General features: G+C 38.9%; 4 protein-coding genes across 5 annotated transcripts; 3 read left to right on the top strand and 1 right to left on the bottom strand.

The window, feature by feature from the left end:
• The first annotated feature begins 1,064 nt into the window (after window positions 1-1,064).
• On the top strand, window positions 1,065-12,899 carry ppp3r1a (protein phosphatase 3, regulatory subunit B, alpha a). The gene is made up of 6 exons (XM_086044353.1): window positions 1,065-1,328; window positions 6,326-6,365; window positions 9,001-9,177; window positions 9,352-9,411; window positions 9,988-10,172; window positions 10,765-12,899. The coding sequence occupies exons 1-6, from the start codon at window positions 1,326-1,328 to the stop codon at window positions 10,810-10,812; spliced, it is 513 nt and encodes a 170-aa protein (XP_085900479.1). The 5' UTR covers window positions 1,065-1,325; the 3' UTR covers window positions 10,813-12,899.
• Window positions 12,900-13,687: 788 nt separating this feature from the next.
• On the bottom strand, window positions 13,688-16,075 carry pno1 (partner of NOB1 homolog). Its single transcript, XM_086045919.1, has 7 exons — window positions 15,776-16,075; window positions 15,557-15,703; window positions 15,206-15,289; window positions 14,977-15,037; window positions 14,774-14,891; window positions 14,204-14,274; window positions 13,688-13,915 (listed from the first exon to the last, which is right to left on the bottom strand). The coding sequence occupies exons 1-7, from the start codon at window positions 15,962-15,964 to the stop codon at window positions 13,848-13,850; spliced, it is 738 nt and encodes a 245-aa protein (XP_085902045.1). The 5' UTR covers window positions 15,965-16,075; the 3' UTR covers window positions 13,688-13,847.
• Window positions 16,076-16,217: 142 nt separating this feature from the next.
• dnaaf10 (dynein axonemal assembly factor 10) lies at window positions 16,218-21,725 on the top strand. The gene is made up of 8 exons (XM_086045918.1): window positions 16,218-16,568; window positions 17,019-17,119; window positions 17,193-17,323; window positions 17,773-17,874; window positions 18,194-18,309; window positions 19,554-19,688; window positions 20,113-20,210; window positions 20,319-21,725. The coding sequence occupies exons 1-8, from the start codon at window positions 16,383-16,385 to the stop codon at window positions 20,524-20,526; spliced, it is 1,077 nt and encodes a 358-aa protein (XP_085902044.1). The 5' UTR covers window positions 16,218-16,382; the 3' UTR covers window positions 20,527-21,725.
• An 888-nt stretch (window positions 21,726-22,613) lies between these two features.
• Window positions 22,614-25,245, top strand: c1d (C1D nuclear receptor corepressor). Of its 2 annotated transcripts, XR_015088626.1 has the most exons (6): window positions 22,614-22,721; window positions 22,935-23,076; window positions 23,161-23,227; window positions 23,811-23,866; window positions 24,005-24,325; window positions 24,700-24,844. XR_015088626.1 is itself a non-coding variant. In XM_086045021.1 (5 exons), exons 2-5 carry the CDS (start codon window positions 22,939-22,941, stop codon window positions 24,892-24,894), a joined length of 456 nt encoding a protein of 151 aa, XP_085901147.1. In that variant the 5' UTR covers window positions 22,614-22,721; window positions 22,935-22,938; the 3' UTR covers window positions 24,895-25,245. The 2 variants fall into 2 exon arrangements, 1 of the variants encoding a protein (XP_085901147.1); XM_086045021.1 differs by lacking the exon at window positions 24,005-24,325 and having other exon boundaries at window positions 24,700-25,245.
• Window positions 25,246-26,135: the final 890 nt, after the last annotated feature.

The following is a 26,135-nucleotide window of genomic DNA, read 5'->3' as shown; positions in this document are numbered from 1 at the left end:
TGTCTCTCTGTTGGCGACATGTGGTACTACACATACCAGTCATTTCTAAGCGGAGGACGTCTTTTAACTACAACTTTTGAACCCAAAGGCCAAGACACCCAGAACCAACACCAGCTCCCCCAATTTCAGGGCCCTTGAACACGCTTTACAAGCTTTAGTGGCTCTGCAACCCTCATTTCACCCAGAATCGACGTCAAATGGTCGTTTCGACCACTTCCGTCCAACAGTTCATAGCTCCGCCCCAAAGGACTGAGGGTTGAGAGTTTGTAATTGTCTATGTACAATGAAGTGTTAAAAGGTAAGAGTGACGCCATAAAACGGCGCATCATTAAAACCACGAAGGAGATAATTAAGAATAAATAAGGCGCTTACAATCAGTGTGGGCGGAGTCAGGTCCACTCCACGATGAGCCACGCCTCGAACTGCGAGCCGCAGCCAGGGTTACTCGCCGCCAGTCGACTACAGACGTATACATATGAATGGAATTGCGATCGGCCCCTGGCGGCTGAAGCCAGTGGGCAGCCATTTTACGTTGCCGCTGTTACTGAAACCGCTGTTATCAGCGATTTTTTTTTTTTTTACGCCAGATCCCTGAATCCCCGATTGGCGTAATGACAGCCTTCAAAGACCAAACTTCAATGTTTTCATCTACCTTTCAGAGTACATTATCTCAGTATGGTGACTCATGAGTCACTGAAATTAGATGTACATTTAAATGAGATTTTTTTTCCTTGATGGACTTTGCTTTCATTTCATTGTTGATGGATCTGACAACATGATGCAATCTTTAAGCAGAACTTAGTGATATACTTTACAAGAGAAAATTCATAATCACATTCTTACCAATGAAATGTGCGCTTCTTCTAGTAGAACCGCATGCCACACACACACTCTGGTATTTTCGCCGTAGAGCCAGAAAAATAACTTGAAGACAGAAACTTGAGGAAAGGAAGAGAAATCACTATATTCATGTTAGGCGAGTTTAGCGAAAGGCGACGTAAGATGGCTGCCGGTGGCTTCACTTTTCACGGCGGCTTATAAAGTCCAATCATATACAAGTCAGCGCACAAGAACTAGTGTCTGTCTGTCACAAGTCACTTGCCTCCTCCCAGCGACTCACCCTCCCTCGGTTCTCGTCTCCTGCGGTCGAGCTTCGGCGAAGAGAGGAAGGAGTGCGAAGCTGGAAAGAGCCCACAAAGCTGGGTGTAAACGGCCGAGACGTGACCGGCTCTTACCCCGCTTAGTGGACACACCTTGGCGGCGTTTGGAACGCTCCCTCCACGGTCTTCCTGACATCGCCTGGGTTTCCTCAACCGAGCAGCACCATGGTAAGCGACCCTAGTTGTCTCCAGCGTCGATAAAATGCAAAATGTTATTGCTAATTTGGCTTTTAAAGTCGACGTCATGAAAAACCGAGGTCCTTCCAACCGCGGTCCTTCCTTTTGTCGCCCACTTTAGTGGCTCCTCGTCCGCTCCCTGTCCGGGAAGTGCGGTGAAAGGGGGCTAGCCTGTCAGCAGCCTGAAGCCTTTGGCCCACATTCGCGTCTCTTGATCCCCTGTCAGTGTTGTTTATTGTTTTTTTTTCCTTCCCACGTTTTCGTGTCAATTAGTTTTCTTGACACAAATCCACCCGTGTAGACAAGTACGTCGTGTATTTTACTGCTAAATGTCTCATTTTGTGCGTGTGCTTTTTTTTGGGGGTCGGTGTTTGCAGTTGCAACATTGTAATTTAATAAGGAAGTAGTCATAGCCAGCCACACGTTATAATCTAGTTCTGTAAAACTTTTAATTGTCTTCAATTTAATATTAAATATAAATGTCATTATCTGGATAAATAATTGGACAAATAAACGAATTATTGGACTAGTGGTCAGCACGTCTGCCACACTTCAGAGCTTCGAATCTTGGTTCTAGCTTCTTGTGTAAAGCTTGCATGTTATCTCTGTGTGTAGGTTTTCCTCCATCCATAAACATGCACGTTAGCCTCATTCTCAATCCTCGGTAGGTGCGAATGGTTGTTTGCCTGTTGGCTGGCTACAAGTTCAGGATGTTTCTTGCATGTCCTCCATGGAGCTCTTCTCACAAGCTCAAGTGTAACAATGTTTAAGTTCCGTCGACAGCATCGTGTGGCGCAAAAGCCAAACCACCACGCTGCCCTAAAACATCCTAACAGTGCTTAGAATTAAGCTCATAGCAAGCTATGAATGAAGTGAGAATGCTTGTTTGCCTCTAGGTACCCTAACATTGGCTGGTGAACAGTCAAGTTTATTTGTTTAGCACTTGTTTGACACATCGCTATCGTACCCCACCCGCAAAATGGCTAGGAAAATCTAAAGAAACAAAAAACAAAGAAACATAAATCCTGAATGGGGAAACAATACAAAAAAAAAACTTAAGAAGGGACCACGAATGGGGGTATTCCCCCTTCCAGGATTACCTGGCAGCAATGGATGCCGAGTGGGCGACATTGAACACATAATGTGGTGCTATACAATGTTAACTATAGACCTGTGTGAGAGTCCATTAATTAACATGAAGTGCCACAGGAAGGCACCTTTTGGAGAGGTGGACGCTCCTAAAAAAACATCCCGGTTGGACCAGTAGATGCAGAATACTCCATAGCGATGTCTCCGGGAAAGTGACCCACCTCAGATCTTGTGTGGGTTGGCCGGTGATGAATCCATATAGTAGCAGCATCGGATTTGCCCCCCCCCCCCCAAAAAACCCCCCCTGAAAATATGCACTGCCTCACACCTTGCAATGTATTTATTCGTATAATGTTTCTATTAAGACAAAACACACAGGTTTGGTTAGGTTTGGTGTGTAAACATGATAGTCCTTCCACTGAGCCTACACTACAATATACTGTACCACGACTCATATCCAGTCCTGTGACAATATGGAGTCCATACTCTCGTTGCATAGCAATCAAGCGCTGCTGCAGCTAATATGGAACAAGAGATGACCGCTTCATTCGCACATCCACGCAGCCCACTCAGTCTTCAGTGCATCGCTGTAGTCGTGTTGGCACCGGTTTGCAGCAGCAGCAGCAGTGGTGGTGGGCAGTGGGCACCCCGTCCATTTTGTTTCGCGCTGGTCTCTCGACAGTCCATCCCAGCAGACTTTTGACGAAATACAAAGGTGGTGTTCGAGCTTCGTGCCCTCCATTCTGCGTCGTTCATACAGAACAGCAACTCTGAAAAGAGGCGGCTAAATTTCATCTTTTCAGGTGGCGTTTTAACGTTTTACATTAAGTAGTGATTATATGTGTGGGTTTACTTGTTACAGTAGAATATGCCGCCTCATGCGTGACCCACCCCCTCTGCAGATCTATAATTAGCCATGCTTATTTGGGTTGCCAGCCAGACTCTTACATATGCAAAACTAGTGTTTATTGATTGTGAATGAAGCATCCAGGCTGCACAATGCCGCCTCTCCTTCTCCATCCATCTTGAAATTTTGCGTCTGAAAAAGAAGTGGAGTGAGTTTCTGCAGGGTATTAAAGATAGCATGTGGATATATCCTGGGTTGTTTGTTGAATTGGTCGAGAATCAGTCAACTGGATTTTGATTTGTTACAATTAGATGCAACGACATTAGATCTGACCCTCAGGATACCTGTGACCCTGCCCCCTCTTCAGTGATCAATAAGATTGTTGGCTGACAACTTTTAGCGCCGTAATCCCATGGCTAATTCCCCCCCTTGTCACTTTGTTGCGCTTAAAATACCACAACCTCTCTTAGGCTGGATTTGCCAAGTCGCCAACTCCGTTTTAGTGCCCTTGTATTTGATTTTTAAAATATTGTCGGGCACTTTTCAATAACACATTTCTAATATGATAGTGTGTACATTATTGGAATACATGAAATAACCACGTCAAATTCTATACCCCTCCAATGTAGCATATTTCGAACTTTAAATCAAACTTGAAAAAACAACCAGAAAATAAATTAGTAACAGGTAAAACAATAACAGACAAAAACAATAGCAATAAAGAACAAAAAATAAAAAAGCATATCACTCCTGGAAGTCGATGCTAATTTTTTATTAGCTTGTCATTGAGATTTTCCATTCATTGATAGCATTAGCACTGGTGACGTTTCTCAAATGAAGTATGTCTTGTATTTCAAGATACAATCAATGTGTGTAATTCTTCGTGTTGTGTGTTTAGTTTTACAGTCAACGCCAAGTGGGGTATTAATAGCTTGAAGCTCGCTCACAGAGGGTAAAGATTCATACATGCGTCACGTGCTTGCTGCAAGCAACTCGGTACATTCAGGGTGCTTTCAAAACACAAGGAACTTGCAGACACAGTGCGCTGTGCAGCACATGAATAATTTTCTTCTATTGTAATCTTTTTTTGTTTGTGACAAGCCAAAGTCGAAATCACGATTAAATTTCATTTAATTGCCCTGCCTTATTTACTACACAATAGAGGTATAATGTAGCATAGTTAAAGCTAATTTGATGATCAAGGCATTCGCTGTTGTTTATATTCGCATGTTTTCTTCACATATTCGTTTGTGTTGGTTGAGCAGATGCCCCTTTGAATACGTTACCAGTCGGCATTTTATATATATATAAAATAAAAGGTATACCTGCATCGACAAATATCCAATACGAATCAGATTTTCATCCACATTTGGAAAAGGCCTCTTTACGCTACCATAATGCAAATCCCATTTGTAACACGTGAGAACAAAAAAAAAAAAAATGGTGTCACTTAAACCATGTAGCGCAAATCCAGCCTCAGGTAAATGTTGTCTTGGCACACGGCGCTAATCGTCTGTTCTTGGAAGCTGACAAACGAACAAGGGGGAGTAGGTTAGTCTGCTGCGATTGCATCATCACGTGTCGCTTCGCAGCTGTTTTGCAACAGGGTTTAAGCTCAGTGTTAACAGAAGAGAAAGAGTGGCGACTTTACAGCTTGATTTTGAGAATAAATTGCGCCATGGAGAACAATACAATAAAGAGGATAGTTAGTGGCGGCTGCTGGACAGACAATCAATTGCTGGCTTGGTATCATCACGGCTGCCCCCACTCCCCACGGTCACTCCATGCGAAGTACAGTGAGTGTTATCTAAACTCATTAGTTTAATTCTTTGCGTATGTCAATTCAATTTTCCCCATTGAAATTAATTGAAATGCCATTAAACCGTTCCAGCCACCAAAGAAACCCACCATTTTTTGTTAGCTATTTTTTAAATGAAGAAAAATAGCATTGTTCACAAAGTGTAATTATATGTATTGTATGATTCGTGTGATATGAGTCTTGAAGGGGCGTGGCCCACTCAGTGACATCAGAGCTTCTGGGTTGTGGCCTACGGCAACCCCTTGCAAGTGCTTTTCTTTTCATCTTGTATTCGTGTTTTTGAGCATTAGTCCCCTTCAGTTAATGGCTGAAAGTGCACCAACTTTGACTCCCCGACCGTACCCATATTGGAGGGCATTACTGTACCTTAGTAACTTTGTTTTTTTGTTTTTTTTTTGCTTCATTTTGGCTCACCACACAAAGCAAAAAATTGACCAAGCAACCACTTGTAACTCCAAAAACTCATACTTGTAAATTGGGGTGCCATTAAGTAGGGCCTGACTGGTATCAATATTTGGCAAAATAAATATCTGATAACCGAATTCGCTGATTAATGTAAAAGTATATACAGCATAATGAATAAACTAACTTCTTTTTTGGTCCATTAACACTTACAACAAAAAATATATGAATTACAAGTTGAACATTTGAATGTTTTATAATACTTTGTCTATTTGTTTAAATTTAAAACTGAGACAAATTAGCAAAAATCGTCCTTTTGCGGGGGTTGAATGTTATTTTTGTTTTGCGTTGTAATGTGTTAAAAAAAAAAAAAAACTGTGAAAAAAAGTATCTGATTTTTTGCTGATTTTAAAGCGCCAATATTGGGTGATTAAATCGGCCAGGCAATTAATTGGTCTGGTTCTACTTGAAAGTCAAGATACCACTGTAATGGTGACCGAAATATTGTACATACAATGTAAAACATAATAAATATGATTTATTTCACAATATACAACAACAGTTGAGTTGTATTTTTAAGTCATTTTAAGTTCAAGAATTTGTCTGCATCTTGTGGCATTTTAGGGTGTTATAAAACAAATACCACAAATAGAAGAGCTTTTCAGCTAATATCTGGGAATAGTTTCAGAAAAAGAACATGCAAATGGGTGAATTACAGAATTGCGAAATAGAAAAGGTGGAAAATGCTGATTTTCACAGGCAAGTGTGAAGGAGACAACTTTTGAGTATGTAATGTGAATATCAATAAGCTCTCATTTCTTCTCTCCTCAGGGAAATGAAGCCAGCTACCCACTGGAAATGTGCACACATTGTAAGTATTTCCGCCATTCAAATATGCACTTACAACACTCTATTTATAAAGGACTTGCATGGTCCAGTTCACCTCCGTTACCTAATTAATGTGACAATATCGCAGCTTGGTGTCGCTGGATTGCTTCGGTGTCACCGGCACATTTAACACAGAGGACGCAGTGGAGAAGCGCTAAAACGGGCGCACCGCCACGTGCGGTTTCAATTAGTGCCGAGGCAGTCACGGGGCCGCGCTGGAGAGACGAAGCTCAAGGACTGAAAGGATGACCTCCATTACACACGATTAAGGAGTCCCACACCTCATTTGGAGATAAAGTGGCACAAAAGCACTCTCAATTTGAAAGAAAAAAAACAGCAACTTTAGATACATACTTTTCATTGGGCAGTAAATCAATCACTTCAAAAGAAAAAAAAAAAAACAAATTTGAAGATTTAGGTTTTTCATTGGCATGTCATTCTTTTAGAAAAAAAAAAGTGAATACCTAGTTTTTACTGGGCAGTACGTTTGGCACCAAAACAAACAAACCCCCCAAAAAATCACCTTTGCAAAAATGACTTTCAAAATTTGTTGTTGCATGCTTTTCATTGGGTAGCAATGTTATTGATGTCAACATACTAACCCAAACAGATGGTCCATACGTAGTTCAGACTGTTTGCCGGCATTTGTCCCCAGGCATAATGCCACGATTGAGGGGGTAGTAGTGATGGTGCGTTTCTATCGCAAATGACCCAGAACTCAACCCATAGAGGATCTCCATCAGGGATATTTACAGCATCTCTTGGTTTCGCCCCGCCAGCTCACCAGTGACTTCCATTTGACTGAGCTTTCAACACAAAGGGGCGTGAACGGGGAGTCTCGGATCTTACATTTCACACCCCGGGCATGGCTGGTGGCATTCCACTTCTGGTGTGCTTCTAATATTACGTCAGAATTTTCTCAGAATTCACCCCCCCACCCCCATCCTGAATCTGTACTCTACACAGGGAGCCGGTAGAAGTCGGTTGGGAAAACATCTTCCATATTCAGTGCACATGAGGCTCGCGCCTGGTATTTCGTGTACAAAAGGTTGTTGCACAGCGATAATTACCTGGTTTAACGCCGTTCACGCCTGAATCGAGAGCCTGAAGGCATCATCGGCCTGTCTGGAGAGTATCTGCTTGGATGTCTTTCTTGCGAAGGGGTTTCCCCGGGGGAGACTCCCTTGACTCACTGCTGTCAGCAGCAGTGTGGTGGAGGGGGGGTGGTGGGGTTTCAGGTTTTTTTCTAATAACGGAGCAGCTATAAATAACACAGACCCGTAGGATAGTGGTCGCACCAGTTTCCAGAATGCTGGAGTGCTGTCTAAAACTAAGAGAAGTACCTCAGATCTGGTTTTACAACCCAGTATGTAAACTGAGACCTAGGACCTCATGGTATTATTTAACTAGTTCTAGTCTTCCACTGGCTAAATTTGCATGGACAAAATTTCTTTAATCCAATCAGAGTTCGGATTAAAATTATGATCGGATGCACTGTTTTCGTGGACGCTAAAAATATTGATTCGATTAGGACTTGTGTGTTCATGCATCACACAAATTATTTTGACATGCGCAGATTGACCAAATATACCAGAAATAGTAGAAGAAGAAGAAGCCGTAGTGACTTCAGTGTCAACAAAACTTCCCGTTGTCCATTTCTAGTTTAAACATTAGCATTATTTCGCATATTGTTCCCGTTTGCACTGTTACGTCGAGTTAACACTTCCTAACGGAGATACAGACCAGTTCAGTCTTTTGCCTGCCATGTCTTTCACTCACTCTGCTTCTACTAGCTTCCGGAAATAACAAACGCGTGTACTCTTCCGAAATTTCGGAATAAGTGTTTTCATGCGTGCCAATCGGATTATCAATCGACATAAACCACGCCTCTCGTTCGGAATAAAATCTTGATCGGAATGGGCTTGATCAGGTCAGAATGTTCCAAATGGGGTGTGTACATGAAGCATTTTTATTCCAATCAGGCTTTTAATCCGAATAAAGCATTGGGCGGGGTCTGATCTGCGATGGACTTGTAGTGTGACGTCTCACCCGGTCCAAGACACAACGATATTATCTTGGAGTCTGACAACGCGACCGTTGTGAATGATTAAAAAGTTATGTAGTCTGAGAAGGCCATTAATTCTTCACCTTAGCAAGATTTTTTGGGGCACAAGGTCTGGAACGCTAAAGTGCTGACTCGTACTAGGAGAAACGATAGAGACAGTTGTGATGGTTGTAGAATGAGTCAGTCAGTATGTTGACTGTATACTATAGTAGCTGTAGTCTTCTACTGTCCCAATTCATTATCTTTGCCATACGATTTCCTGAATCCTCCGAAAATCTGAATCCATGTGCCATTGCGCCACTGATAAATAATCAAATCACACCAGAACACAGTGTGCCATCTGCATGCCGCAAGTCATGTCCTTGACCCAGTTGCAAGTGGCAGTGTCTCGGTTTCTATCAAGGATTTGTGACTTTCCTGCCAGCATGATTGTAACATTTTTTTCTTGTTAACTTCGTGTCAAATGATACACTCAAAAGTTCCAGGAAATGGTCTGAGCAAACGACACCGTATTAGCTCAAAAGTGTTTCAACTCGCATGTTTTCCATCTCAGTCGACCCGGACGAGATCAAGCGTCTGGGGAAGCGCTTCAAGAAACTGGATCTTGACAACTCGGGCTCGCTCAGCGTGGAGGAGTTTATGTCGCTGCCTGAGTTACAGCAGAACCCTCTAGTGCAGAGGGTCATCGACATATTCGACACAGACGGCAATGGAGAAGTGGACTTTAAAGGTGGATACTACTACGACTACACAGTTGTTGCATTTACTCTAATGCTGGTTTGAGAACCACTCGTCTAGTGGAACTGTCGAGACTTTTGTGTGCCTCCACACTCACTTTGATGCTATTCCATAAGTACAGTAAGTCATCTCAGCATTTATTGACTTTGACCCGTTGTTGTCACAGAGTTTATCGAGGGAGTGTCACAGTTCAGCGTCAAAGGCGACAAGGAGCAGAAGCTTCGGTGTAAGTTCACAATTTTTACTCTCCAACAAATGTCAAAATTATTACGGAGGTTACGAACGGTGCGCAACAGACTAGTTTGCTGGGCAGGTTAAGAATATATTGTCATGCGGTATAAGAAGGCACGCTCAGTTACCACTGTACTTACTTTTTTTTTTTTCAATATTAATTAGTTTTTTAAAACCCTCTATACCTTTATTTTACATCCATGAATATTTGGTCTTTCCACCATTTATACAAGATGAATACGGTATAATAATTAAAAACTCCCTTGCCTAGTATGCCTGGCATACTAAAAGTAGTTCTCCATTTATATATGTTAAAGAAAAAAAAACATATTTTCAAAATAATTACAAAAAAACCACGCTTGAGCATTTTGCTCCTAGATAAAAGCACAAATGATTAGGGAAACATTGTTTTCATGTTAGCATTTTGTTTCTGGCTATAGTCGTCAAAAAGTCCATTCTTCTTGATTTGTTGTGACAGTCAACAATCAAGCTAATGTCCACTTACACGATATTTAGATTTTCCCTTCTAAGTGGTTAGGTGTTGCCTGACTGACTTCCTCCACACTTGCAGTCGCTTTCCGGATCTATGACATGGACAAGGACGGCTACATCTCCAACGGCGAACTGTTCCAGGTGCTAAAGATGATGGTCGGCAACAACCTGAAAGACACGCAGCTGCAGCAGATCGTGGACAAAACCATCATCAACGCCGACAAAGACGGCGACGGCAGGATATCATTCGAGGAGTTCTGCGCAGTGAGTCGCGGCACTCTGCAGATTTTTTTTTTTGTGCTGATTGTGAGGTCACAGAAATTATTATTAAAAAGTTAACCTCAGAGCTCGTTTGAAGTCTGTTGCTGACCAAAACAGCAGCATCTAGAGGAGTATGCAAGCTTTTAATGTGTGTGGGCTACAACATGACTTTTCTGATGTCAATTTGAAGAAAAAACTTTTCATTGAAGTGCCCCTTGTTTGAACGACTCCAGCTGGACCAGGAAATGGCTGCTCGAGTGCTGAGTAGGACCAAGAAATTTGAAATTCAAGAATTTCAATGGCAGGCCTTGGTTTCCTCCAGACAGGTCATAAGTGTCTATATTGAGAAAGCGTCCTTTTTGCTCAACGGAACATACATCTGACTGTCATTCGCATAGTAGAGGAAGGGAATACCATGTTTTCTTTAGATAAAACCCAAGGGCAGCAAATACAATGAAAACAGCAGGGCCCCTAAAATTGAACCCTGTGGAACATCACCAAGACTAACACAAAAAGTTCTGTCTGCCAAATAGGATCCAAACCACTGCCTCAAACCCATACATTGACCCTATTTCCATCCATCTCTCCTTTGCAGGTGGTGGGCGGTCTGGACATACACAAAAAGATGGTGGTGGATGTGTGAGCCCACCCCTACCTCCCTTCTCGACCTCCCTCCAACTTGCTCGAGTCTCCCCGCCCTCCTGAGTTCTCCTCGACGCTCGCTTCCTCCGCCTTGTCTGGCAAAATCAATAAAATACGCCTCAGTGTTACACCAGCGGAACATTTCTGTCTCGCTTTTCCACCACAAAGAGCCTCGTTCAAGTGTTAAATGAAGGGCAAGGGCTGCCTATCCGATCAAAAAAAAAAAAAAAAAAGACTGAAGGACGAGGAGGTGACTGTAAGGTGAAGGGAGGGATTTCCATCTTTTTTTAAATGATATTTATTTTTGTTTTCTTCTCATCTTTTATACGTGAGAAAAATATGTATACATTCAGCCACGCTTGACTTAGAGTGCAACTAGCTAGTCGGGTATGAAGTGCCAAGCAAACATATCCACGCACACACACACATTATTACCCAAAATGTATTTTCAAAATACTTAACTCATTCACTGCCATTGATGAATTTACTTGTCTTTTCAGTCCAGCCATTCAATCCCAGGAACTTATTTATATATTTTTTTCAAATTTTTTCCAAATGTTAGGATAAAAGAAGGTCTGAAATGTCTGGCAGTGAATGAGTTAAGAGGATTCTGCACGTTTTCTGTCACTTGACAAAAGCCAAACTTGTGCGAATGTGAGAGTCTTCATTTTAGGGTGTTTTATTGTCACGAGACAGGCCTGGAATGAGAAATGCATTTCTCAGTTTTTTGGAGGTATTGCTAGACCAGCCTGGAACAAAAAGTCATTTTTATTTTATTTTTTTTGGAAAATGTTTTTTTGAAAATAATTACAAAATTAAGCTTGAGCATCTGTCAGATAATTTAATTTTAGGGTGTTTTTGTTGAGGCTAGACGGGCATGAAATGGGGAATATATTTGACAGAATTTCGGAAAATGTATTTTTAAAATAATTATGAAAAAAACATAAGCATCTGTCAGATAATCTGTATTTTTGGTGTTGCTAGATGGCCTTGGAGTAGAAAAAAAACATTTTTTCCAGTCTCCAGTAATTTTTGTTGTTCAGACTAATTGGGAAAAAAATGGATACCTGATGAATCTTTATTTTAGGACTGATTTTAGTTGATGCTAGATGTGCTTGGAACAGAAAAAAACAAACCTTTTGTGTTGCGGAAAATGTATTTTCACTATAATTGTGAAGACAAAAACACTGTCCAGATAGGCTTCATTTTATACTCTTTTGGGTTTGACATGCTGAGAGGTTTAGTGGGTGGGCGGGGGTCTCTGTCTTCTATGTAAAGGACAAATTTTGTTTGTTTTCACTTGACGGTCCTGTAATGAGAAAATTACTTTGCCATCTTTCAGAAAATGTATTTTCAAAATAATTACTTAACAACACTCAGCATCTGGCCTATATTCATCATTTTATAGGACTTTTGTTTTAACTGGACGGGCCTGGAATGAGAAAAGTATTTCACCATTTTTGGTAAATAGCTTTAAAATAATTCCGAAAAAAATAGAACAGCTGTCAGATAATCAGCATTTTAGGGCATGTTTGTTATCAGATGGGCCTGAAACGCCAAAACTATCTCTCCAAATATTTCTGAGAAATTAAACTGGAAGCGGACTGCCTGCTTTGAGCTTGATACGAAAACTGGAACGTGCATGACATGGAATTTGTTTTTATCTTTTTGCGCATGTCGATGAACACGTTTGGAACGAAATGTCTTGTTTACACACGAATGCGGATGTGATGTGAATAGAAACTATTTAATAAGAGATGTACACAAACTGGATGTTGCCAAATGGTTGGTCTCCACATGAACTCAACTGCAGTACAGTACGTGTCATTAACTGCCACATACAAGCTTTTCTTTTGTAATGTTTTGTATATACATATTTGTTAAACTTCTCTCTGTATAGTTGGTCACCTTCATGCTTTGGTATGGAAGTGCATTGTCCTGAGTTTTTGTGTGTGTGGGGGGTATCAGATATACAGTATTTAAGGTTTTTGTTTTTCTGCATGCTGAAATTTATGCTATGGGACTGTTGGAAACTTGATACTATATGAACACGAAATACCATTTAAATAAACTGAACTATAAAAATGAGTTGTCCTTTTTGTATTTCTTAAAATGTAAATGATTAAATATTGAGTTTATTCAAATGTTCATTTAAAAAAAAAAAATCAAAACTATCGTGGTTTAAAAAAACCCAAATAATTCAAATTAGGGATTAGCTTTGATTAGCTTGATAGTGCTCTCCAACCAGTTTAAAATAAACTGAAATGTATAACTTAATTTTTATTAACTCATTTTACCTAAGAATATTTTCAATTTTATTTGCATGATAAAAAAAAGCCATTTAAACTCACTTTAAAATAAAACAAATACTTGTGAAAAAATTGAATTCATAAGATTTTTTCCCCACCTTTTTCACTTGGCATGATTTTAAGTTTATTTAAACTGAAATGTTTAAATTGTCCCATTATATGAAAAAACATTTCTTTTACCTGTATTCTTTGAAACTAGATCTTTTTTAAAACCAATTTTTGAATTCCACTTGGATTTCCATACAAAGAACAGGTTTGACATTTTAATATTTGTGAAAAAATTCTATACATTTTTATGCCATTTGCATTTTTTTAAACAAATTGGATTATTTTAACTGCATTTTTAAAACATTTTAATATTAGCATTTGATTTATGCTATTCAAATTAAACTACAATGCAAAGTAATTTGTGCTGCATCACTTTCTCCAAGTATTTTCTCCAATTTTGACTGACAGTGTCAGGGAGGTATTCTTTGGACAAATTATTGATTATTGATCCTGTAGTTTTTAAGATTTCTGTTATTTAGGTAAGCACAAGATGGCCAACTGGTGCAAGAATGGACTTCATTTACCATTTGCATTTTTTTAATATATATATATATATATACATACACACAAAAAAATCACACAGACATTCATCACACGCGTGTCAAAGTCCATGATGATTAAATCCGAATTAACTCCCTTGTCCATATGAACTCTTTTCAAGCCATCACAAAAGACTGGATCAGAATCTTTCCGCAGATCTGCTGGCGACCACTCGGATGTTTCCGTAGACCTTGGAAGGTGGACTTCCTGTTGTGGATAAAGAGATTATTAACAAAGATCTCATTTATGTACTGTACTTTGAAATGAGTCCTTGAGAGTGAGTGTGCTATGCAATATTCCCATTTCTATAAATTAGCGGTGAGCTATGACGTCCAATATACGTATTTGACAAAATTCCCAAATCCGAGGAAAATGGGAAGATATAATCACCCAGATAACTGCCATAAAACCTGCAATCACTCCTGTAACACGACAACAATGGTGCTAGCTCACTCAAATTCTAAGTGGCTGAAACATAAAATATTTGTCACTTACCTAGGATGAGGTTGCATATGGCTGTCCGGGCCATCCTAATGTTTTGAAAGGAGCCCAAAATGTGCACTTTGCTGTGGACACAATACAACATGACAATGATCAACATGGGGCTGCATTGAACATAGTATTGTAAAGAAAATGTTGGTGTTGACTTCACCTTTCAAATTAATAGTAAACATTCTTTAAAATACATTTTTGATAACATTGTTTATACTATCTGCATTTGATTTTAAATTTCTAAACAAAATTTTTGTCACCTGCATTCCTTTAAAAATTAAAGTTGATGTACTGAAAATTATTTTCATATATATATATATATATATATATATATATATATATATATATATATATATATATATATATATATATATATATATAAATTTAAATACATTTAAAAAGCCAATAAAGAATGTTAAAAAAAACAGTAACTATGTATGTCACACTATGTAACATCACTTGTATTATATTTTTTACGTGTTCAAAATGTTTGTGCAGAGATAAAATAAAATCTACATTTCAAAATGCTCCACCAATAGCGTAAAAGTTGTGCCTTATTTTTCATCAACTGACCTGTCAGCCAGCACGATTCGAGTCTTTGAAACGTTTTCGATGGTGAATTTGGTTTTTCCGCCTTTGCCTGCGATCCTGCCGATGGCTCGAGACAAGTGGTCGCCCTTCAGCGGCTTCACTGCAAAAACAGGCGAAAAAACAAATCAAAAGCTGAACATTTTTTAGCTTTAAGTCAAATGGATATTGCCAAAGGTTATTTTTACCGTCTGTGACGTCAAAGGATTCGAGAAAGAGCTCGTCCAGTCTGACCAGGGCCAATGCGTCCTGAGAAGTGACCATAAACAGTTCATTTGTATGACTCTTGATTGAAACAAACTGTTTGCAATTACCAGTAAAATGTTTCCAGTACATTTGAGCGCATGGCTTCCAAGACCATTTCCACGTTTGCTTATTATATTTAAGTGTAAAATGTATGAGTGACAACACACTTACTTCAACCTGGAAGCCTAAAATGAAGGCTTTCACGAAATCGGCTGCTTTGGTGAGTGATGCGATATCTTGTGTCTCTTTGCAAGTCTGAAAAGTAGGAACAGAGCAAAAACAAGATTAAAGAGAAAAAATTAACATTACAGTATTTTTAGGACCATGTCCGCTTGTAATGGCTTTAATTATTTGGTTATGACGTGACACACGAAAAAGGAAGTCATGAAGTCAGCCATTTTGATGCGGTCGTTTTTGGACAAATTCCAGATTTGAACCACTTATCACTGTTTGCAACATGTATTACTATAGTGCATTTACTATGACCTAGGCACAGCACTTGGAATTACTGCAGATCCTTACTTTAATCTCCACATTTCGCGTTTTGAGGTTGAATCTGACTTGAAGCTGCAGGTTCTCCACGATGGGAGTGAAGATCTTCAGCCAGTTCTCCTTCAGCGGCGTGTAACGGTGAGCTGGGACGGCCACTTTACGCATTTGATCGGCCCCCTAAAACAAAAACATTTCTATTCACACCCCTATACATTTTAAGTACTTTAAACACAAAGCGATCTTTAATACCCTTAGTTTGTCGAGTGAAATAGGTGGAAACTGTGGCCTCTTGCTTGCTATAGGACCCTCTGTGTCCATATCAGCTGCCTCGAGTTTCCTCTTTTGACTCTTTTTCGATTTGACTTTGATAAAACTGTCACCGTCATCCGGCTTTTCCACCACGACAGCTTCCATTGCGTCATTTGTCGCCGAATCCATAGTGAAAATCGCGTTTAAAATGTCCAATTGTCAAGTAAAAAGTGAGCAAGACAGCGAGCACGGAGGCTGATGGTGTCCTCGTGCTACAGGAAAGACCGAAAGGCAACGTCGATGTCGCCTGAATAAAAAGGAAATATGTAAACTAAGATTATTGGCTGTCCAACCATTATATTAGCATTTATGTCAATTCACCATATTATAAATAAGTACTTTTTACATTTTTGATAAATGTGGTAAATGTTTACTTGAAAGAATAGATTTTCAGGCATATTTTTGAGCACCAGTGGCCATGACGTCATGTGTTTTGGGTACGTAGCTTGGTCGTGGCGTCATGTGTTTGGACACATACTAGCTCCATTTATCACCTTTTTAAACGCACATTTCAATATTATTTTGAGTTTATTGGAGGCCAAACGAGATGTCGACGCCACTTTCGAAGCCCCAAATTATCGCACACATCCAGAAGAGTTTAAACTACACGGTTTTTGACTGCAAATGGATACCGTGCAGTTCGAAATTCGTGTGTCTCGGGAACTTTGCAAGAGGAACCGGAGTCATCCAAATGTACGAAATGCAGCATGGAGACGCTCAGCTAATCAAAGAGGTAAACATGATATCCATCCCTCCATTATTTGCCGCTCATCCGAGGTGTCATATGTTTTTGAAAGACACTCGTGAGACCACCCTTGGTAAACAGTTTACGGGCTTTGGCGATAAAGGGGGAGGATGTTGCGGTTTTTTTTTTAGTGCCTCGTTTCCATAGCAACAGGAGAGATTTACGAGTGAGACGTCCAAATCTAGCAAGACTCGGGAGGCAAATGTTGTTAACACGTGGACCAAAATAAACACTCCAGTTTTGTTATGACACAGATGGAAGTCGACTCAAGAATATAAAGATCTTTAATTAAAAATGCACTCTTGCAAAAAATACTAGTGCTCACCTTTGAGGTGATTTTTGCAGTTTTTTTTCCCAATAAAGATGAATACGCCACAAATGATAACCTTTAGATGAGTCACAAAATAAACGTCGTGTCCTGTGTCTTTTATATTCCAGGTGGAGAAAGCCAAGCCCATAAAGTGCGGCACCTTTGGGGCCTCATCTCTTCGCCAAAGACACATAGCGACGGGGGACTTTGACGGAAATCTAAATATATGGTAATCCCTAATTTTGTGCAAATGAAGGTGTTTTATTTTGCTTTCTGCAGTGGCTAATGCAACAATTCAACAGGAACCTGGAGGAGCCCAACGTACCGGTGTACTCCGTGAAGGCCCACAAGGAGATCGTCAACTGCATCGACGCCGTCGGCGGCCTCGGCATTGGTGACGGCGCGCCTGAGATTGTCACTGGAAGCAGAGACGGTACATCAGCGCAACCATTGTTTTACTAGAAGTTTTGTTTTACTAGGATTATGGCATCGCAATGTAAGCAAAAAATAAAAATAAAATAAAAATGATAATAATAGTATTAATACATTTTTTAAAAAAGGAAAATAAACTCAGACATTTCTTTATAATTTAGGTTCAATAAAATTGTTGTAAAAAAATAATGATGAATAAAAATGATGGGACCCCTAGAAAAGATTGAAGAGAATTGAAAATAATTTGACCATAGGGACATGTTCAACCAAGGTGTGTTGGGGAGTCAACCTTGGTGTACTGTGTGTGTATGTGTAAATAAGTTATTATTTTACAATGAAAACCCCTTTCTCATGCTTTGTTTTTGTTCTTCTATAGTTTAGGGGTCACAAAACAAAAGAATATTAGTAACAATGTCTCTTCTATTAATGATATATGATCTTCCTTTGCAGGTACAGTGAAAGTGTGGGACCCTCGGCAGCGTGACTCGCCCGTGGCCAACATGCAGCCCGTGGAAGGAGACGCCAAGAGGGACTGCTGGACAGTCGCCTTCGGTACGTCCCATCTCCATAGCAACTCACCCTTTTACCAGGTCATCTTTTAAGATGACATTCTGTTTCCTGTCATATTTTAAAATGCTGGTGTTTTACTACTACATCTGCAGTGAGCTTTCTTTAAAACACCCAAAGGAGCAAGAATTACAGACATTTGAATAGCCTTTTTCTTGCCATGGTGGAATTAGCGCATTTTACGAGCCAATTTGCCTGAAACAACCTGCCTTCATCCCGCCCCACATCAAGATGAATTTATTTAAGTCTCACACTTTCTCACAATCTCACACACGCTCCCTGTAACTGGCACCTGTGCTCACAGGCCACGCCTTCAATGATCAGGACCGCTGTGTGTGTGCCGGCTACGACAACGGCGACATCAAACTGTTTGACCTGCGCAACATGTCGCTGCGCTGGGAGACCAACATTAAGAACGGGGTGAGGAGCACACGTGTGGAAAATCCTGATCGTTAACCGCTGCTAATCGTATACTGTTGACCTTTGATGGCAGTTGGTAAGGAGAGTGGCTAAACAGGATGGCGAGACGCTAAAACCTTAAAAATTAGCCTGGGCATGGACATTCCATTTCCTGTTCTATGGTTAGCACATTTTCTTTGCCATCACTGGGAGTTAAAAAAGAGAAGACTTAATCCGGTGGCAACGTTTTGTGCTTACATTTGATTTGTAAAACGGACATTTGGGCAGAATTATTCTTGGGTGATGTTTAATAAAAAATAAAAATACCAAGAATGAATAAACTTTATGTAAAACAGGAAATTTTACAAAAAAAGGCATTTTTTTCCCAAGTATATTACCATTGACCAATTATTCCATAAAATACATTTATTAATGTTAAAAAACACTATGTGTAAAACTGTTCATTTGTGAGTTTTTTTTATTTTGACTGCTTACAATTAACCCATGAACAAATTGATAAGATAAATTACATTTTTATATTGTATCATTTATAATTACTATGAAATTTAAAAAAAACACAAAATGTATATCTAAAATAGTATTTTTTATTTTAAGAAATTACATGATATGCATTAGTAATGTTAACATTTTATTTATTTTACTATTTAGAATAAGTAAATAAATTGATTATATTAGATAAATGAATGAATGATTGATAAATACATTATAATTCAAGATTGTAGCTATAATATATATATATTTAATGTAAAATGTGTAAAATTTGTATTGACAATTGACATGAATGAAAAATGACACATTTTAATGAACATTTTTTTCGACTGTATTATATGTAAGAAATTCAATTATAAATAACACACATTTAACAACAGAAATGTAAAAAAATCATATTACTTTTTTTATTTTTTAATGCGAACCCCGCATACTTGTGGTTCAGCATTCGCAAATTAAAAAATATTAATTTGGGCCATCTCGTGGAATCTTTTTGTTTTTGTTAGGTTTAAGCATTTTATTTAGTCTAGTATGCTAGCTAACTAATACTATTGGTGAGCGTTACGTGGAGGTGGTGTACATGCCAGATACGTGGCATTGGCGCGTTATGATTCTCACCGTTTTAAGTACTGTGCATCTTGTGGCATCTATACGTAATTACAAACCTCTTCAATAATTTGCAGATTTTCACTATTCATAGCAGGGCTACCACGAAAGATGTTCATTTTTTCCTCACGTTACGCTTCGTCCACCAGGTGTGCTGCGTGGAGTTTGACAGGAAGGACATCAACATGAATAAGTTGGTGGCCACCTCGCTGGAGGGGAAATTCCACGTGTTTGACATGCGGACTCAGCACCCAACCAAGGGTTTCGCCTCCGTCTCTGAAAAGGTAGTACGAGCCACCGCAGTCTTGGCTACAGAGTGGGGAAATTGTCAAAGGGGTATTTATGTTCTTTTCTCCATTTGTGGGCTTCCAAGGGAGCATTTTCACAGCTGCAAGTGTTTGTCTCTCATGCTATGCGGTTTAGTGCCGCCATGATTGACAGCAGGCGATGTCTGCTGTGCGTTGAACACATTCACTTTTAAATGACATTTTAAACCATTTCCTTAACAATTTTGCTGGTGAGGTTTTTTTTTAAATTTAATGTGTTCCAATTTTAATTTGTTTAATATTCATAAAGGATTTGTTCTTCAAATTTGTCTTTGATAATCATGTTATTTGCCATTCAATTTATTTATATTATCTCTCCAACCAATTTGCTGTTTTTTTTTAACTTAATTTCATTTGACCCTCTTTGGATGATTTTTTTTAGGCTCATAAATCAACCATCTGGCAGGTGAGACATTTACCTCAGAACCGAGAAATCTTCCTGACGGCGGGTGGCTCGGGCAGCCTTCATCTGTGGAAATAGTGAGTCAGAATTTTCGAATGCATCCATCTCAGACACTTCTCTACCAACGGTGTTCTTTCACTTTACATATATCATGCTTTTTAAAATGTATTTCTATCCTTTACTAGTGAGTACCCCGAAAAGCGCAGCAAAAAGGACGCGGACGGCACCAGTGTGGGCGTGGCCGGCTCGGTCAACCTGCTGCAGAACGTCACGCTGTCCACGCAGCCCGTCGCCAGCCTGGACTGGAGCCCCGACAAACAGGGCCTGTGCGTGTGCGCCGGCTTCGACCAGACAGTGCGCGTGCTCATCGTCACCAAACTGAACACCGTGTGAAAATGAAGCAAAAGCTTGGATGTTTCATTGGGTAATTGTAATTCTAACTGGACCTTTTTGAATGGGAAGGGGCTTTGTACATGTTGAAAATCAACCGCAATGCTGCCTTTAATACTGGGAAGTATGTAATTGCGATGTAAGAAAAATACGTTTAACATAGTATGTTTTTTTTTATTTATATGTTTGTGTGAAGATTTTTGTTTTCTACCATTAAATTGATCTTAAGGGGGGAAAGCGTTTTTTTTCTAATGTAATTGACACCTCCGAATTAGTCGCCTATGCATCGGTTCCTCATATGTTAAATAACCACATAACTTTTCCTTCGGAACATCTACTAGCTTAATGCTAACACAATGCAAAACAGTCACAGGCTAACAACTACCATTGATGTCACCGTGCTATAACATTTAAGCAAGAGATATTTTATCACAAATGGTGCAGCAGCACATTGAACGACTACAACAATAGTCAAAGACATATATTCTTTATCCCTGTCGAGATAACTAGTAATACTACATCTTACTGAGTAAATTCCAAACTCTTATTCTTGTCTGTATTATACTGCCCCCTGGTGGACAAGACATGCAGGCCAGAAGAATCGCAATGTAGGGATAGGAAGATTAACCCTTGAATGTTGTTCGTAGTTTTGTTACTCAGCCAGTGTTGATGGACCTCTGTGTTGTGTGTAAATCTCTGTGTGAGGGTTGATGAAGAGAAATGTAACATACATGACAACTACCAAATAAGGTTGTGCTCAAGGTTGTTCAAGCTAAAAAGTGGTTTACTACAGCAAAAAAATACAGAGCATGCCTGCCTTTGAACTAGTACGCAAATAAATTAGTGGTTTGAAAATCGGTCCCAAAGTTCCAACTAAAGGTACCCAGGCACCAAATGCAAAGTCCCTAAAAAAAGGTAAAAACTCTACCCTCAACCTTTTCACTAACTCAACATGTGCTTCAAAGTCCCACCCTTGTGTGGTCCTTTTGAAGGAAAGGTTGACTTTGAAATGAAGACGCTAAAAGGTTAATGCTGACCTTTTACTTCATTTGTACCCCCTGCGGTCCTCTATACCAGTGTTTTTCAAACTCTGCCGCGGCACCGCGCGATATTGTCAGGTGTGCCGAGGGAAATTATCTAATTTGTATGCCTGTGCGGTGTAGCGCCTGGCAGCGTAATCATGTAGTTACTACATTGTAGTACTCTTCCATACCAGTAGGTAGCAGCAGCAGGTAGCTAATTGTCTTTTTTTTTTTTTATTTAATATCTTTATTTCATGATTGCCAAATATAATAACAAATTGAACACAATTTGCATTTTAACACACACATACAAAAAGAAAACAACGCTAGGGGGAAAACATAAAATACCATATAAGAGGTAGCTAATTGTCTTTGTTTAGAGACAAGCGAATTAGTGACGCATGTTTATTCAAACCGGCCCATGTTTCACACCGAGTACGTATGAATATGAAACATAAAATACTTTTTTCTTTGTTGTTTTGATTCCTATTCAAGACGTTATAATACAACGTCATTCGTCAATGTTAAAAAATCCAAATATAGACAATATAACACTTATATTGTTAAAATAAGTTTTTTTCCACAATTGCAGCTGGTGGTGTGCCGTGGGATTTTTTCAATGAAATAAATGTGCCTTGACTCAAAAAGGTTTGAAAAACACTACCCTATATTGTCACATCCCTCACTGGATACGGAACATAAAGGCTTGACGCTTAAGGATCTAAAATGATCCATATAAAACGATGTGAAAGCTCAATTTTAAGCACATGTGAACACAAAGCTGTTGTGTTTGGATACACGCTGGTGAGTACGTCACTGCTTTCATTCTCCACCGGTGAGGTACCGCCATCTTGTGGAAACTACCACAATAGTGTCATTTTGAAAAGACAAAAAAAACGACACACAATACATTTTTCGACACATTTGTAATTAAAGTAATTCTTATCAAAATAATAAAAACAATTCTAGCGAAATTATTGGTTTAAAAAGATGAACGAGAAAAAAAACTCCAATGCACACTCCAATCGATAGGAGACAGTGTTTTTTGTTTTTTTTTCTTTTAGGTCTAGCGGACCGTGTAGAGTAGTCGCATCCGTTCGCAATACGTCATATCCGGGTGCTCCATCGTGGGGACTAGTGAAAAGCTAACGTGAGCGTCCTAAATAAAAATACAAGGTAAATATCATCAAATTTTCTTTTTGTCTTTCAAGTAAGGCATGCGCGGCTTTTAAATACATTTATAAAGACTTCACAGATGCAGCGTAATAGTACGGTACATGTGCCACATAGTATTCATTTTATGATTGGAGTTACACCTGACTGCTTAGCTTCCGTCGCTAAATTGTTCAAGATGGCGTTGTATTTATGAATGTTTTTATTATTGTTCAGAACTATGGAGGCGGACGGTAAAACGGACGATTATCCTTACGAGATTGACGAGCAGCTTAAAGGCTTCGAATCGTCGTTGTCTACCGTCAAAAACATGTTGGATACGCTCATGTCAATGCCCAGAAATGAGCTAGATCAAAAGGTAAGCCCATTTTTGTTCATTGCTTGTTATTAAACTGAAGCCATGGGTGCTCATGTGGGAATAAAAATGTTGTTTTGTTGACAGCTGGATACTCTGGACCAGGCCAAATTGGATCTGATGTCTGCATACACACTCAATTCTTTGTTCTGGAGTAAGTAAATACTCTCTCATTTTCTCCAGAGGCCCAACATTACATGTAAAAGCAGTCACAACGCACTATTGTTTCTCGCCACGGCCATCAAAGCCTCACCACAAAAAATCGACTAAAGACGGACTACAGATGAAAGACGGATTAAATACATTGGCTTCCGACTACGTTTAGTCCGTTTATTTTACAAATGTTCTCATCAATCGTCAGTGAAACGGGCGTCCGTCATAGGCGGATAGATGGACCGGTCCGTCACATAGACGGAAATGCCCAGCTCTGGTTACAAATTCAACATTTCATAATATGTCCCCGTTAACTCATTCAGTGCCAGACATTTTCAGACTCTATTTTTCCCTAACGTTTGAAAAATATTTTAAAATGTATAAATAAGTTCCTGGGATTGAATGGCTGGACTGTGAAAAGACAAATAAATATCTCCCTGGCAGTGAATGAGTTGAATAAATATTAACTCATTCAATCCCAAAGACATATTTATATGTCTTGACATATGTCCTTGGCACTGAATGAGTTAAAGATCACATCCCTTGAATTAGACATCATTTTTGTAATATTTTGTCTTTTACAGTGTATTTGGTGACGCAGGGCATCAACCCAAGAGAACATGGCATCAAACAAGAACTGGTACCTACATCCTTTGTCTTTTCTTTTTGACAACATTGCTACCTTTTATTCACTGTTTCAGGGGTGATCATTACATTGTAATACTTCCCCTCGCAATTCAGTATTGATTTCGGAACTTCCCCTCGCAATTCTATGTAGAATCAGCGTATTGATTCACCTCCTGGCCAGCATTTTATGGACGGACGCGGGATTCGACCAAACAACATGGTGTCAAAAGCAAGCTGCCTGAAGAAAAGCACTTTCTACTTTTAAATCTGACATGTAGGATCATTTTGGATTACCCTCTGAATTTGCCTACAAAAGTGCTACCATGCCCTGGAAAACCAGCACGTTTATAAGTTAGTACAGACCCTCAAACTACAATATGCAATACCAACATGAAAACGCATGCCAGACGTCGCATCCCCAAGCTGTACACAGAGTTGAAGACAGCGAGTTTGAAGACGTTGAAGTCGGCAGGTAGACTGCCTCTTACATGTGGACTTCCAAAGCACCTGAGCATTTTGTAACTATCACTTCTCATTTGATTGAGAGAATTATTAAGGTTAACTGCACTTTATTTTTTCAGTACAGCACTGTCAGAATGTTTTTGACTTTTGTACTCCATATGTAGTAACAAGTTATTGTGTAATTATTTCATTTTCACCTTTTACTGGTTAAAAATTTGACGTGGCATGACTCATATGTTTACATGACAAGGTTCAATATTCATAATACAAAAATCATCCTATTTATGTATTTTTACATCTGACTGAATCAACATCGGAGGATTTAATTTGATATCGAATCGAAATGGACAAAGCCCATCCCGAGTGTGCTTGTGTGCCCATCAGGAGAGAATAAGGACATACATGAGCAGAGTGAAAGCCATCGCAGACAAGAAGAAGGCGGCCCGTCTGGATAAAGGCGCTGCCGGGCGTTTCATGAGGAACGCCCTCTTTGATCCTGAGGAAAAGGCGTCCAAGAAAAAAGCGGTGACCAACAAAACCCCTGACGTGAAGCCAGCGAAGCGGCCAAAGAAAAGATGAGGAAGATGTTTTTGAATGCCTAAATGCAGAGCTGATCCGGAACATAACTTTAACAAAATGTAAGATCTTTGTAAAGTGGCCTCCATCCGTGAGTTCATGATGTCTGAGGACATTTTAGATTGTATATTTAGTTTTGTGTATTTAGTTAAGACTACGGTAGTTTAGTATAATGAAAATGTCATTTTCAGAGCAGTTGAATTTTTCTAATATGAAAGTTTTATGCAAAACGTTCTGGAAGTCAAAGTGATTCTGTGAATCCAGTTAGAATTATTTGATTTTTTTTTTTTTTTTGCTGTTAAATTCTGTGTGTTGCTTCAAGGGTTGGCATTTGAAATAAACACTTGCATGTTATGATGGGCTTTTCTGTATTGATTTTATTATTATTATTTTATTTATTTAAAATTGAAAGTTAGTCATGCTGTGCAATTTTGCCGCTAATATTCAGAGGCATAAATCACCTTTGGGTATGATGCGGTACAGTTGTATACCATGTTGAATTATCCCCAAAAATCTGCTATAATCATTAAAGTCCTTGAGGTAAGAGTAACAAAGTCGTCAGCAAATATTTTTAAAATGTTTTTAATTGTTTTTCTGAATAAAATTATGTAGATTTACTTTTATCATATATTTATATATCAAATAGTTATTTTACATTGCATTTTGATATAGAAATAAGGCAAATATAAATATAGTCAATTTAGTAATTTTAGTATTCACTATATAATTTACGTATTTTAATATAAATTATTTATTTTACTACATAGGTGTGTACTGTGTGTATTTAAGTTGATTTGAACATTTGTATTTTTAGTACTTATGAAAAGGAATACATTTCTAGTATTTTTCAAACTGATATAAAGTAAATGTGTAAATATTAGTTTTTTTTTTAATTTGATACAGTTGTATTTTTAAACATTAAATGTGTAAAGAAATACTGTTTATTAAATAAATATAAAAACATTCAAAAAATATTCATTTCTTGTTTCGCATGTACGGTATTTAAAAACATTTTATGTTAATTTATCCTGTAAGGCGAGTCATTGTACATTCCACTAAGAGTGTATTGACAGATTTATCTTTACATACAGTATTTTGAGTGTTTACATATATAGTATACATGTTTATCAATTCCATTTGAGATTGAATATAAAGTATACATTTCCGTCAAGCCAAGGTAATGAGGCAGCCAAAACATTACAAGCAACTCTACTATAATGCAACCACAATAAAAGTGTGTATAT

The sequence above is a fragment of the Filicampus tigris genome, chromosome 11 (assembly GCF_054856515.1).
Source record: "Filicampus tigris isolate MCC_2025a chromosome 11, RoL_Ftig_1.0, whole genome shotgun sequence".
Taxonomy (NCBI): domain Eukaryota; kingdom Metazoa; phylum Chordata; class Actinopteri; order Syngnathiformes; family Syngnathidae; genus Filicampus; species Filicampus tigris.
The sequence above is the reverse complement of the archived record's forward strand: the minus strand, read 5'-3'. Positions and strand labels throughout refer to the sequence as shown.

Bases quoted from the DNA above. Each gene is read 5' to 3' on its own strand.
- ppp3r1a (XM_086044353.1), top strand. The intron at 9,412-9,987 runs GTAAGTTCACAA...CCACACTTGCAG, and splicing joins CAAGGAGCAGAAGCTTCGGT to TCGCTTTCCGGATCTATGAC. The intron at 10,173-10,764 runs GTGAGTCGCGGC...TCTCCTTTGCAG, and splicing joins CATTCGAGGAGTTCTGCGCA to GTGGTGGGCGGTCTGGACAT.
- pno1 (XM_086045919.1), bottom strand. From the start codon at position 15,964: ATGGATTCGGCGACAAATGACGCAATGGAAGCTGTCGTGGTGGAAAAG. The intron at 15,290-15,556 runs GTAAGGATCTGC...CCTACTTTTCAG, and splicing joins CGCGAAATGTGGAGATTAAA to ACTTGCAAAGAGACACAAGA. The intron at 15,038-15,205 runs GTAAGTGTGTTG...GTCACTTCTCAG, and splicing joins TTTTAGGCTTCCAGGTTGAA to GACGCATTGGCCCTGGTCAG.
- dnaaf10 (XM_086045918.1), top strand. From the start codon at position 16,383: ATGTCGACGCCACTTTCGAAGCCCCAAATTATCGCACACATCCAGAAG. The intron at 17,120-17,192 runs GTAATCCCTAAT...ACAATTCAACAG, and splicing joins GACGGAAATCTAAATATATG to GAACCTGGAGGAGCCCAACG. The intron at 19,689-20,112 runs GTAGTACGAGCC...GATTTTTTTTAG, and splicing joins TCGCCTCCGTCTCTGAAAAG to GCTCATAAATCAACCATCTG.
- c1d (XM_086045021.1), top strand. From the start codon at position 22,939: ATGGAGGCGGACGGTAAAACGGACGATTATCCTTACGAGATTGACGAG. The intron at 23,077-23,160 runs GTAAGCCCATTT...TTTTGTTGACAG, and splicing joins GAAATGAGCTAGATCAAAAG to CTGGATACTCTGGACCAGGC. The intron at 23,867-24,699 runs GTACCTACATCC...TGTGCCCATCAG, and splicing joins ATGGCATCAAACAAGAACTG to GAGAGAATAAGGACATACAT.